Source organism: Scyliorhinus torazame, chromosome 4 (assembly GCF_047496885.1).
Source record: "Scyliorhinus torazame isolate Kashiwa2021f chromosome 4, sScyTor2.1, whole genome shotgun sequence".
Taxonomy (NCBI): domain Eukaryota; kingdom Metazoa; phylum Chordata; class Chondrichthyes; order Carcharhiniformes; family Scyliorhinidae; genus Scyliorhinus; species Scyliorhinus torazame.
In genome coordinates, this window is record NC_092710.1 from 209,829,028 (window position 1) to 209,843,088 (window position 14,061).

Sequence of the window (14,061 nt, forward strand, 5' to 3'; positions counted from 1 at the left end):
TTTTGTCATTGTAAAATTGGATTTGCATTATCGCAGACGGGGATACGGTTAGAAATGGTATCACCATGTCTAAAGTTGGATAAATTGATAACATCATTTAAATGTGCTGGTTACCACCAGGAGTACGTTCAAGAAGTGACTGAAAAAGAATCTGTTTGCTGACACCTTTCTTTGGAAGTTTCCGACAACAGACAAGACGACAGTGCAGCCAGAAGCTCTTTAAAACAGAGAGTAAAAAATGGAAACTCAAATGCTTGTATTACAATGAGGGAACACATGCTACTGTGATCCAAAATACCATAATCAACATTAAAACCATCAGATATAATTGAATGCAACATCTCTGAATCATTTGCAGATCCAGTTTTGTTATATGGGTCAATTTTAGATTTTGAACCTCTATAATAGTTGCAAAATAATAGTTCATTAAAATATCCAAACTAAGTCATTAAAGTTCAGCGGTCTCTTGAAGAAGAAAAAAAGCTAACATCCGACTCTTCAGCCAAATCTCCATGTGAAAGTTAAAGAGCAAGCATAGTCTCCCTCCCTTCCAAATAATTACAGAAGACAACATAAGTACATTCAACAGGAAAAATTCCAGACAGTAATAATTTAAAAATAAACAATTCCTTGACGTCTGTCTCCATGAAGAATCTGTCACATACCCTTCGGATTTCTACTTTTCAAGTCGCAGACTCTGCACTGTGGGTTCCTAAATGGTCGTCCAGGAACATGTTCTACCAGTTTACAATACATTTCAGGCCCATCTTGACCACAGGTGGCATTGGTACTGATTTCAGCCATGGTGGCAAGATTTAACACAGCTGGAAACAACCCTGAAAAGAACAAAATCAATTGCGTTAAAAGGCAGCTTCTCAGGACTGACTTTTCATTCACTACAACTGAAGGGGAAATTTCAAAGATAAGCAATACTCTCTTCATAACGTTACACATTTTGTTACAATATTGCTTCTGTTTCAAAGGATTAGATACAATATGCAGGAAATTGTTCAGCATATTTAGATATTATCTTTTATACTTTTAAGGTGTATGATATTGAACCGTTATTTTTTATATACTTGCTTTGCACACAAATATATATTTGGGGAATTTTCTGGACCCGACCCATGGCATTCGTCAAGGGAGGGATGGAAAGTTTGACGGTCCGTTGACCTCAGGTGGGAGTTTTCGGACTTAGGGCTGACACGACGGGAAAATCTCACCCATTATTTCCATTTCGTCTTGATGACAGTTGTATTATATGATTGGCAAGCTATGTTTTGTAATTGGGTAGGGTGCTCTTTCCAAGAGCCGGTGCAGACTCGATGGGCTGAATGGCCTCCTTCTGCACTGTAAATTCTATGATAATCTATGCCAATATTGCTTTCTGAAATATTCCATAGGGGTGGATTTTTCAAGAGGAATGATTACCTGCCACCCACCCACCCGACCAAAATGTTCGTCTGCACTGCACCAGCCAGAAATCTGGCTGCCCCACAGTGATAAAACGCTGGGGAAGAAGGGGGTAGTGTCGGCGGTTTACGGAGCTATTTTGAAAGAGGAGAAGGCACTACTGGAAGGGATCAAAGCAAAGTGGGAGGAAGAGCTGGGAGAGGATATCGAGGACGGGTTCTGGTGTGAGGTGCTCCGGAGAGTGAACACCTCCATCTCGTGCATGAGGTTGGGGCTGATACAGCTGAAGGTGGTAAATAGAGCGCACCTCACGAGGGCGAGGATAAGCCGATTCTTTGAAGGAGTAGAAGATGTGTGTGAACGTTGCGGGGGGCGTCCCGCTAATCACGTTCATATGTTTTGGTCCTGTCCAAATCTAGAGGATTACTGGAAGGAGGTTTTTAGGGTTATTTCTAAAGTGGCGCACGTGAAACTGGACCCGGGCCCCTGGGATGCCGTATTTGGGATGTCGGACCAGCCAGGGTTGGAAACGGGCGCGGAGGCAGATGTTCTAGCCTTCGCCTCGTTGATCGCCCGAAGGTGAATCCTGATAGGTTGGAGAGCAACCTCTCCACTCTGTGCCCTGGCGTGGTGGGGGGACCTGATGGAATTCTTGACTCTTGAGAAGGTTAAGTTTGAATTGAGGGGAAGGATGGAGGAGTTCTACAATTCATGGGCATTATTCATTATGCACTTTCAAGAACTGGATAACATCGAACATTAGTTGGGGCGGGTGGGTGGGGGGGTTGGGGGGAGGGGAGCGGTGTGTGTTAATGGTGACTATGGGTGATTCCTGATTCCTTTGTGTCATTTGTTTATGTGAACATGCGGGCTAATGTTTGGGGTTTGGTGGGAGGATGGAATTGTTGTTATTGATATGGGGATTGACATATTTGTTACTGATTATTATTTATTGTTGATAGGTGTACATTTGTGAGAAAATGTGAAAAAGGAGAATAAAAATATATTTTTAAAATAAAATGCTGGGGACAGCCTTAATAGAGTCAAAGTTGGTCTTCTGCCACCATCTCGCAGGAAGTCCCATCCTGGAGAGCTGCTGGCCAATCTGATTGGCTGGTAGTTCTGTAGTTCCAGTACCACCAGAATCGAGTGATGGTCACTGCTGGGTGCAGTAGAAGCATCTGGCTTAATGTGGGACTGAGTACAGTAGCACCTACACAATGATAGAAGAAGGCACATGACCTAAACCCAGGGTCAGTGTGTTGGCAAGAGACATGGTAAGACCAAGGATGGAGATAGCTCCATGCCTGCAGCCTTTACTGTACAGTTGTACATAGTTACATGTGGTTAATGAAGACTTGCTGTTAATATAAAGAAGACTACGAAGCCATCTTTAAAATAAACATCCTGCAGCCAACACCACCCCAACAACAGGCAGTCAACGAAGATGAGGAAATGATGGAAATCAAATTTCTGGTAAGTCAAGGATTTTTGCTGGACATGCTTGGCACACTCATGCAAGAGGGCCAGGGAGCATGCAACTGGACGCATGGGGAAAGGATAAAGGGGGGGATATAATTTTGGAGGTGGAGGGTGAGTGTCCCCAATGAGCACTGGAAACCCCCAAAGGAGGCATTCCACCCGTTCTGCTTGCATGGTGAAAGCTGCCAGGGTGCTCGGCTTGTCTTCACCTTCCTCCACCGCGACAGTATTATAGCAGAGGTGGAATGAGGCATTTAAGTGACCATGAATAGGCCCAAGGGCAGATAGACTGCCTGCATTTAGCGTAACATGCCTGGGCAGGAAGGCAGCCCTCCCCTCCCCGCCTTCAAATATGCTGGCAGGGCTTCATAAAATTGACCCCATAGAATATGTAAAAACATCACCGCTTATATTGTTTAAAAATTATTCTCACTAAATTACACGGATATTTAAAGAAAATAGAAATAAAATAGATTATTGGATTTATTTTTTGTTTGCAACCTAATGAAAATAAATGCTCTGCATTTTGAGAGATCTCTAGTTCACGCTTTGAAGGGGGGGGGGGAAAGAACAAGTGACTTGTTTTTTGCATTGAGAGCCAAGTCCAAACTGGCAGCACTGAATGAGAATTGGGATATAATGTAATGTTGGTACGATGGCTGTTTTGTGCTCGTGCCAGGAATAATGGCATCACCTCAAATATAGCAGATGTTGTTTCTATTGGTGTAGCAAGTCGGAAATTTTGGCCAATATGTTTTTAACAGTTTTGGAATCCATTGCCAGCTGCATGTACTGTGCCTCAGAAATTCGAAACATGATTAGCCGGAGCTCGCAGCACTAACAGAAATAATCGCTGTGCTTTCAGTAAAGGCCAACAATTAAGAAATAGCGCGTTAGTAAATTTACTTGGAAAATTAACCGTTGCTGACCGCGGCAACTTTGATCAGGATTTTAAAACAACTTGGGGATTACAGATCAGCGAGGATGTAATTTACTTGTTACCCATCAGTAGGGGGGGATGTACTTTATCAGATTTTCCTGAAAAAAATTAACATTCATATTCTGTCCACTTTATTCAAAACAGAAGCACACTTGGAAGAAAGAACTTGCATTTATTTAGCATTTCACATTTCCAGATTGTTCCAAAATATTTCACAAACAATGAACTCAGCTTGGTGTATAATCATGGTGATAAAATAGGCAAAGACAACAGCTAACCGACACACAGCAAGATCCCATAACCAGCAAGATAAATAACAAGTTATCTTGACATGGACCTGGACACCCTCCTCGATGGGGTTGAAAAACAAAGGGCCACCCTATGCCCAAGACGTGGGCATCGCCAGCCATCCACTCTTGGACAATATTTTGGAGGATAAATGCAAGGACTCAGCTCCTGGAATTCTTCAAACAGTGGACTTTTAGGTTTGTGCGTGGCTGATTCAGTCAAGTATGTGGGCACTTTAAATTGTTTTGTGCTGCAGATGCGCTCACTTAGAGGGTCCAACCTGTGCAGTCTCTGGCATAAACCTTTGGGTAGCTGGAGGGCCGTGCGCCCATAAACCTAAAGGGAACATTATTCCTTTGGGATCTTTTACATGCAGTTAACAGGTGGACAGGACCTCCGTTTAACATTGCCTCCAATTCAGTATTCCCACATTAGTACATCGGAAAGCCAGCCAAGATTATGTTCTCAAGCTCCTGGAGTGCAGTTTGAACCCATGACCTTCCATTGCTACTCGATGGACTCAACCAAGCAGACAAATTTGAAAATAAACCCAACGCCCTCAAAAATAAATGATCTATTTATTGCAGAATTATCCAAAGGAATTAATAAAACATTGTGCAAAATATCTTGTTAATTTGTTATGCTGAAAATAAATGTTAACAGTTTCTTCCCAGAATACATTTATGTATTCATTGAAATCTGAGGGTAAATTTAAAATGTAGCAACATAACAAAGATGTTATTTTTCCAGATAGTAACACTGATTGAGTTCTTTCTTCTTCTTTCAAATGCATTTCAATTTCCACAAGATATATTTCAAATTTTAAGTCTAACCAGAATACACAAAACAGTTGGAAACCAAGATGGGACCCAGACCCCATAGTGACACAGTGGTTAGCACTGCTGCCTCACAGCGTCAGGGACCCAGGTTCAATCCCAGTCTTGGGTGATTATCCATATGGAGCTTGCACATTCTCCCAGTGTCTGCGTGGGTTTCCTCCGTGTGCTTCGATTTCCTCCCATAGTCAAAAGATGTGCTAGTTAGGTGGATTGGCCATGCTAAAATTGCTCCTTGGTGTCTAAATGTGCAGGCTTAGTGGGGTGTAAAGGGGATAGAGCGGGGGAGTGGGGCTAGGTGAGGTGCTCTTTCAGAGGGTTGGTGTAGAGGGTTGGTGCTGTGGAAAATTAACATTCTGAACTAATGCAAAAGAATCGAAGGCACAATAATTCCTGTAATTGCGAGAAACCTTGATGGAGTCCTTGTGAAATAAAATGAAAATGAAATGAAAATCACTTATTGTCACAAGTAGGCTTCAAATGAAGTTACTGTGAAAAGCCCCTAGTCACCACATTCCGGCGCCTGTTCGGGGAGGCTGGTACGGGAATTGAACCCGCGCTGCTGGCCTTGTTCTGCATCACAAACCAGCTGGTACAGATGCCTGGCAATGGTCTGGTGAGGATACTTCGCTGACTCTCCAAGCTTTGCATCTCAGCACTTACACAGAGAATCACACCAAGGAAAACTACAATGTGATTTTCTTCCAAATTCAGCAACAAATCCGGAAAGAATTGCATTTTGCATTTGTAAAAAGGGTTTTGGCCATTGGTCAGGTTCTGCAAGGCGTTGGGCTTCACGTGCACGCGTCATCCATGGCCCAGGAGAGGGCTGCCCTCTCACAGGCAGCCACACGCCAGAGCCAACATGACATTGCCGCCGCTCTCCGGGCCCTGGCTGAGTCTCACCATGCCATGGCCCAGCGTCAGCAGGCCATGGCACTGTCCCAGCAGTCAGTCGCGGAGAGCATCGACCACCTGGCGCACGTGATGGATGGCCTAGTGCACTCACAGGTTAAGGTAGCACAGTCCCTGGCAGAAATGTGGCACTCCCTGGGCTCCGTCTCTGCGAACATTTGGACCGTGGTCGATGTCCATCATCTTAATAATGCAGCTGTACAAAATGTAGCTGGCTTTAAGCCGAGCAAAGTGTTTGAAAAATGGACGGAATCTTCTCTTCCCACCATACGTTCCATGGGGGAGAAAGTCGAAGTGACTCCTGCCAAGGGTGATGACTGCCATGTGTGAGAGGTCCCCCACACACTATTAGCTTGTGTTCACTGCCCTCGAATCACAATTTGAATCCTTGTTAGGAAGGTCCATTCCCCCAAGCTGATGGAGGTTTGCAGTCACGGCTTGGCTGCCAATCACCTGTATGCCCTTTGTAGGTCTGCCCCTCTCTCCCGTTCCTCCTTCTTCCCTAATTCTGCTTGGAGCAACTGGCCAATGGCTCAGAGTGAATGGCAGCTCTACACCATGTTGGGATCTCTTCATGAAAACCAGGCCAGATCTGCTTCGTACGGCCTTCAGCAAATAGTGGAGAATAGTAGATGAGACGTCTCTCTCACAGTCTCCACATGTTCATTAGGCTTTCCTTTTGGTTGTCCAGTTGCGATGTCCTTGAACGTTACCCACCTGAGAATATCCTGCCTCATCTCAATGTTTTGTACTTTTTTTAAATGTATTTTATTCCAAACATATTCAAAAATACTAAACCACCATGGGCGCGATTCTCTGATGTTACGACAGAGTCCCCGCGCCGTCGTGAACGCCGTCGAGTTTCACGACGGAGCGAAACGGCTCCGATCGTGATCGATTCAGGCCCCGAAAATGGGCTAGGAGCGGGGCCGCGAGGAACTCAGGGGGGCTTGGCGCGAAAGCAGTGTCGTAAGCGCGCGATGCCCGAATGACGCCGCGCGCCACCGTAAATGGCACGATCCGCGCATGGAAGGACCCAGGAGGAGGAGAAGGAGGAGTGATGGCTGAGCCCCGATGAGCCACACCGAGGTTCCGGGACACGGACCTGGACACCCTCCTCGATGAGGTTGAGAAACAAAGGGCCACCCTCTGCCCAAGACGTGGGCATCGCCAGCCGTCTAGCATGGTGAGACGCGGCTGGCGTGACGTTGGCACCGCTGTGAGTGCTGTGGGGCACACACCCCGGTCCGGGGAGCAGTGCAGGAAGAAGCTCCACAACCTCACTAGGGCTGCCAGGGTAAGTACCACGAGGGGGCTTCTGGGTCACAATCAACCCCCCCGCCCCCCCCGCCATGTCCCTCATTAACACCCCCGCCCCCCCCCCACCCGGGCATGAGGGGCGGGAAGTGGGGGGGGGGCCTCAGGGTACACAATGTTGTACTCGACCCACATGAGCACCGCGACCCCCTGGAGAGATGCCATGGCGTGGCTCCAACTGTCCCCCCACCCAGCATTAATGTAGCCTATATCTGCACGCCCTGATGATACCTGCCTAATTGTGATGCTTTATCCATCCCCCCCACAGGACAAGACAGCTCACAACCACCGTGAGCGTATGAGAACCAGAGGGTGTTCGCCTTTGCTGCACCCCCTAAACGTTCACGAGCAGAGGACCCTGGACCTCGCTGGGAATCCGCCACCCGGGAGGTCGTGCCATGTGAGCTCGGAGGCGCAGAAGCAAGTGGGACAACCCTGCATGTCCTCCCCCCCGCCCCTCAAGGACGTCATCGCCCACCTCACAATCTGGCCACTGCACCCCCGATCCCCTCCCCCCTCACACTCTGGCCACTGCACCCCCGATCCCCTCCCCCCTCACACTCTGGCCACTGCACCCCTGAACCTCTCCCCCCTCACACACTGCCCCCCCCCCCACCACCACCATACACCCGGCCCAGCGTGTCTAACGAACCCCATATCGTTGTGTTCCCCAGGGCCAGCCGCCGAACGTCCAGGGTCGTCTCGGCCAAGACACAGCCGACCATCTGCAATCTCAACCGCACCCAGGGACGCACGCCAGAGGGTGACAGGAGGTCGGGCAGGAGGGCCAACCTCCCAGTCTGGGACGCTGGACGGGGACGCACAGAGGACGGACAGAGACAATACTGAGGGGCACAGGACGGACAGTGACGCAAGTGAAGGCCGTGCATTGCCCGAAGGTAGGGCCATGAGCCACGACAGTGACGGGGACAGGACGGGGACAGTGGACGGTGACGCACAGAGGATGGCCACACAGTCCACGGATTCACTTGGAGGGCGACATGACATGGGCCGCATGCACCTTGAGCCGGGCCATGAGGGGGACCAGGACACACCAGACTGATTTACAGACGATGACCTCGAGCTAGCGGCACTGCTGTCTCCCACACCATCCACCATCGCAGAGACACTCACCTCGGTTGGGCAGATAAGTGATGAGGTTCCCGGATCACGGTCTGGTGCGCACCACACAGCCGAGCCGGTACAGCAGGTGGTGTTTGGAGCAGCCGAGGGGCTGGACGGTCGGTGGGCAGCCCAGGCCCAGCAAACAGCTGCCGCCCAGACAGCTCCCGGGTTCCTGGATGTACTTGACCCACCCGGACACCCGATGCATGTGGACACTCAGGGACTGAATAACGGGATGACGGCCGGCTTCCAGCACCTGCAGACGCAGTTGGAGAAGTCCATCCGTGTCCAGGAGCAGGGAGTGGTGCCGCTCATCGCAGCCACCCAGGCCGACACCGCACGGGTGGCGTCCGCGGTGGAGGCAATGGGTGAAAGGGTTTCAGCCATGGGTCAGGTTCTGCAAGGCGTTGGGCTTCACGTGCACGCGTCATCCATGGCCCAGGAGCGGGCTGCCCTCTCACAGGCAGCCACACGCCAGAGCCAACATGACATTGCCGCCGCTCTCCGGGCCCTGGCCGAGTCTCACCATGCCATGGCCCAGCGTCAGCAGGCCATGGCACAGTCCCAGCAGTCAGTCGCGGAGAGCATCGACCGCCTGGCGCACGTGAAGGATGGCCTAGCGCACTCACAGGTTAAGGTAGCACAGTCCCTGGCAAGAATGTGGCACTCCCTGGGCTCCGTCTCTGCGAACATTTGGACCATGGTCGATCCCGCTGCAGGCCTCCAGGACTGGCAGCGCCAGGTGTCGGTGGTGCGATGGGGCATGTCTCTGAGCGCACCTCCGTCCCACAGTGAGGCCCGGGGCCACCGGGCTCCCCGAGGGAGGAGGAGGTTCTGGGGCCCGTCCTGGTACCTCCAGCAAGGGGCGTCCCTGAACACACGGCCTCTTCCCGTTCCGTCCCTGGCGCATCTGGTGGGCAGCGGGCAGGGCAGGGTGGCACCACGCCATCCAGCACGCCCGGCGAGCAGCCCGGCCCATCGAAGCCGGGCCGCCCCAGGAAACGCGTGCAGACGGGGAGCCATGTTGCAGGGCGTGATTCTCAGCAGTCCGCCTCCACTCGTGCTGTACCATCTGGGGAGACACTTAGACGTGGTGGGAGGGCCCGTAAGGCAAAGAAGTTACAAACATAGTAAGTTGGCACTGGTGCAGGGCACAGTTTAGTTGTAGGGGGTCAGGCATCTGTATGTGAATTTCACAAATAAACTCACTGTTGCATTTAACTTGTAAGACTCTGTGATACGTCCGGTGCCAGGGGGCTCGTGAGGGTGACCGAGTGGCGCTGGCGTTAACGGGTGGTTCAGCGTCGGTGCCGGATGTGCTGTCCCTTTTCCCCCCGCCTTCCAAAATCGGACACCGTAGTCCTTGGCACTCCGACGCCAGCTACCCTACACGGGCACATGATGAAGTGTCCATGACGAATGCTGTGACCACCGGGGTGGATGGTTCAGCTATAGCCATGAGTCGGACCTTGGCTGGCGAATCTGAGCTCACAGCTCATCGCAGAGCGGGCTGTCATCATTCAACATGGCACTGATCACACCCGCTTACCCAATCATGAATGTAGTGCAATCCCGTAGCGCCGCAATGGTAAGGTGATGTGGCATTGGTGCCGTGTACCCGGTGCGGGGGGGGGGGGGGGGTTGCTGTGGAGTGCCCGTGTGCACAACTGGCGGTGCAAGTGGCAGTGTTCAGCGAATCCCTCTTCCACGGTGCGTGAACCGTGCGGCCACTAACGCGTCACGTGCCCGCTGTCCTCGACGGTGCCGTCGTGCAGCCTCTTGGACATAACCAGCACCCGGGCTGTGTCTGTGTCCTGTGCCCCTCCCCCCACTCTGATGCATGCCATCCTCCTCCTCCTCCCCTTCTTTTGCGTTGGCTCCGGTGCCATCGGGTTCACCCTCCGATTCGCCACCAGGGCATCTCCCATCTGCATGGCAATGTTGTGCAGCGTACAGCAGACCACAACTATACGACCGACCCTGTCGGGCCGGTACTGCAGGGCCCCTCCGGAGCGGTCCAGGCATCTGAATCGAATCTTCAGCAGGCCGAAGCACTGCTCCACCACACCACTGGTTGCTGCATGGGCCTCGTTGTATAGGCTCTCTGCGTTGGTCTGAGGCCTCCGTATTGGCGTCATCAGCCATGACCTCAATGGATAGCCCCTGTCGCCCAGCAACCAGCCCCTCAGCCGGGGGGGGGGGCGTCCCTCGAACATTGCGGGGATGAACGACTGTGCCAGAATGTAGGCGTCATGCACACTCCCGGAGTACCTTGCGCACATGTGCATGATCCTCATGTGGGGGTCGCAGACCACCTGAATGTTCATGGAGAATGCGCCCTTCCTGTTCATGAACACTTCCCTATTGTCTGCAGGTGGGCGCATGGGGACGTGCACACCATCGATGACACCCTGGACCATCGGTATCCCGGCCCCCTTGGCGAATCCACGTGCCCGTGCTTCCTGCTGTGCTTGGTCCTCGGGGAATTGAATGTACCTGTCCGCGATGGCGTACAAGGCGGCGGTCACGGCCCTGATGCATCTGTGAACCAATGCCTGTGAGATCCCAGATAGGTCCCTGCTCGGCGCCTGGAAGGAACCGGTAGCGTAAAAGCTTAGGGCCACCGTCGCCTTGACGGAGACTGGTATAGCGTGTCCTCCTCCCGTTCCACGTGGTGCGAGGTGCGTCACGAGGTGGCATATATGTGCGACCGTCTCCCTGCTGAACCGTAGTCTCCTCCTGCATGTGATGTCCGGTAGGGCCTCGAACGACATTCGGTCACGGTACACCCTTGCTGGCTGCCTGTGGCGCCCTGGCACCATCATCAGTGGCTCCTCCTCCACTCCCCCATGCACTTCGATATCAGTGCCCGCTTCCTGTGCATTCCTCGCCATCGGGGGGTCAATGTTCCCCTCGGCATCCCCCTGGACATTCCGGCCCTGAACGCCTGCGGCCTGCGCGGCGACGACGGGCCACTCCGCGGCCATCCCCTCTGCAGCAGCAGCCGCTGCATCTGCATCCACTGTGGGCCATCGCAGCCTACTCTGCCAGATGGCAAACTCCAGGGGTGCGGCTCCAACCACGGCAGTGAACATCGCTGTCTGGTTGGCATACATGGTGACCTGCAGGAGGGTGGCGGGGGGCAGAGAAACGACATGTTACACCAAGGTTCTTCCACACCTCGCCAGACGGGTTGCATGGGATACCTGTGTGCCCCGGTGGCCTGGTCGCGCTGCAGATACGCAGCCAGCCTAACACCTGGTCACTGTCTGCGACCAACAGTCAGTTCACACCATCATCCTCACCAGTGTGCCAGTCGCCTGTGCCCATCAGCCACACGACAACCTGCGGCCGTGTCCTCGTCACCGTCCTGCCATGGCAGGGCGGCTGACATGTGGCATCCGCGGATGGCCGACCCCCTCCACTCCCTCCCTCCACCCTCCCACCTGCACTCCCTCCCTCCCACCTCCACTCCCTCCCTCACCCCCTCCCACCACTGCCTCCCTCACCCCCCCTTCCACCTCCACTCCCTCCCTCCCTCCTCCACTCCCTCCCTCCCTCCTCCACTCCCTCCCTCCCCCTCCCACCTCCACTCCTTCCCTCACCCCCCTCCCACCTCCACTCCCTCCCTCCCCCCTCCACTCCTTCCCTCACCCCCCTCCCACCTCCACTCCCTCCCTCCCCCCTCCACTCCTTCCCTCATCCCCCTCCCACCTCCACTCCCTCCCTCACTTCCCTCCCATCTCCACTCCCTCCCTCACCCCCTCCCACAACCACTCCCTCCCTCAACCCCCTCCCACCTCCACTCCCTCCCTCACCCCCTCCCACCTCCACTCCCTCCCCGCCCATCTCCACTCCCTCCCCACCCCCTCCCACCTCCACTCCCTCCCTCACCCCCTCCCATAACCACTCCCTCCCTCAACCCCCTCCCACCTCCACTCCCTCCCTCACCCCCTCCCACAACCACTCCCTCCCTCAACCTCCTCCCACCTCCACTCCCTCCCCCCCACCTCCACTCCATCCCCCCCCCCCCCCCCCCCAACCCCCGTTGGCCGAAGCGTTCTCGGGGAAGCTGACCCGATCTGCAGGAGCTCCGGAACAGTCCGCTCACCTCCTCACTGCTCAGCGTCAGCCAGTATGACTGGCTGACGACTTTATTTACCAGGTGTGAACGGCGACGGCGTGAACTGGGGTCACGCCGTCGGGACTTCGGCCCATCCGGGCCGGAGAATAGCGGGGGGAGCGGAGAATTGCCATTTTGGGTATCTCGGGCGATTCTCTGGCCTGCGCCGCGCAGAACCCGACGGGGCCAATCTCACCGCTTGGGTGAACCGCGGAAGGGGCGTCGCGTGGAAAACTGGCGCAGCAGGCGATTCTCCCAACCGGCGCGGCATCGGAGAATCGCGCCCAAATAATCTGGGGAACATTCTCCCCAACTCACAATCTTACAGCCTGTACAAGTTTTTCCCGTTTTTCACACCCTCCCCCCTCCTCTCCCCCCATGCAACGAACAATTCCTCAAACATGGTTGTGAGCAATCCCCACCGTGTCTCAAAGCCCTCCGCTGAATCCCTCAATTCAAACTTCATCTTCTCCAACCGGAGGACATCGTACAGGTCCCCTTGCCAAGCTGCCACTCTGGCGGTGTTGTCAACCGCCATTCCTGCAAAATTCTTCGCCGGGCAACCGGAGAGGCAGAGGCCACGGCATCAGCCTTCCTCCCTCTATCAGCTCCAGCATTTCCAGTACCCCAGAAATCACCATAGGGTCCGGCCCAACCTCTACCTCCACAATCTTTGCTAGCGTCCCGAACACTCCGGCCCAGTCTAACTTCACCCCCCCCCCCCCCCAAAAAAAAACATATGTGCTTGGTTTGCTGGTCCTCGGCCACACTTCTCACATTCGCCCGCCACCCCTGGAAGAACCCACTCATCCTCGCCCAAGTCATCTGTACCCTGTGAACCACCTTAAACTATATCAAACTCATCCTCGCACGCGAGGTCGAATTCACCCTACGCAGCCCGCAGTCTCACCCCACACTCCACAACCTACCTCGCCCCAACTCCTCCTCTCATTTCTCCTTGATCTTCACCACTTGTGTTCCCCCATACTTCCCCAGTCACCTGTATATGTCCCCAATCCTACCCTCCCCTTCCATTTCTGGAAGCAGCAATCGTTCCAAAAGGGCTATTTCAGCAGCCTGGGAAACCGTTTCCACGCCTTCTGTGCGGTCCCTCAGTTCTATATACCTAAATTCACTTCCCTTCAGAAACTCTACCTCCCACACAGCTCTTCCAGACTTGCGAACCTCTCCTCCAAATATAAATCCCTCACCCTCACCAACCGTAACTCTCTCCACCTCCTGTATATACCATCCATCTCCCCTGGTTTGAACCCCTGGTTCTCACATCGACATCCTAAAGTGTCTCCTCAGCTGGTTCCACACCCTCATGGACGGTACAAATGGCATCTCAATATACTTCCTCGATGCCAGCAGTAATGCTGCCATCACCACGGCCCTCAGGCTGGACCACCTACAGGATTCTTCCTACATCTTAAACCATTCTAACCCCTCTCCTTCCCACCACCACCTCACTTTCTCCACATGCGCTGCCCAATAGTAGTTCACTGCTTAGGTTCGGTAACACCAATCCCCCTTTCTGCCTCTGCCTCTATAGCTGACCCCCCTTTACCCTAGGTATCTTCCTGCCCATATAAACTCTGAGATCGCTGGGTCCAGCTTTT

The 14,061-nt window shown here is 53.3% G+C and overlaps 1 protein-coding gene across 6 annotated transcripts in view; it reads right to left on the minus strand.

Moving 5' to 3' along the window:
• lama2 (laminin, alpha 2) overlaps positions 1–14,061 on the minus strand; it is a 747,099-nt gene that overhangs the window by 532,034 nt on the left and 201,004 nt on the right. For all 6 annotated transcript variants that reach the window (XM_072499223.1, XM_072499224.1, XM_072499222.1 and 3 more), the window contains exon 2: positions 666–836. In XM_072499223.1, the coding sequence (XP_072355324.1) occupies positions 666–836 (171 nt within the window). The remainder of the gene's footprint in view (positions 1–665; positions 837–14,061) is intronic.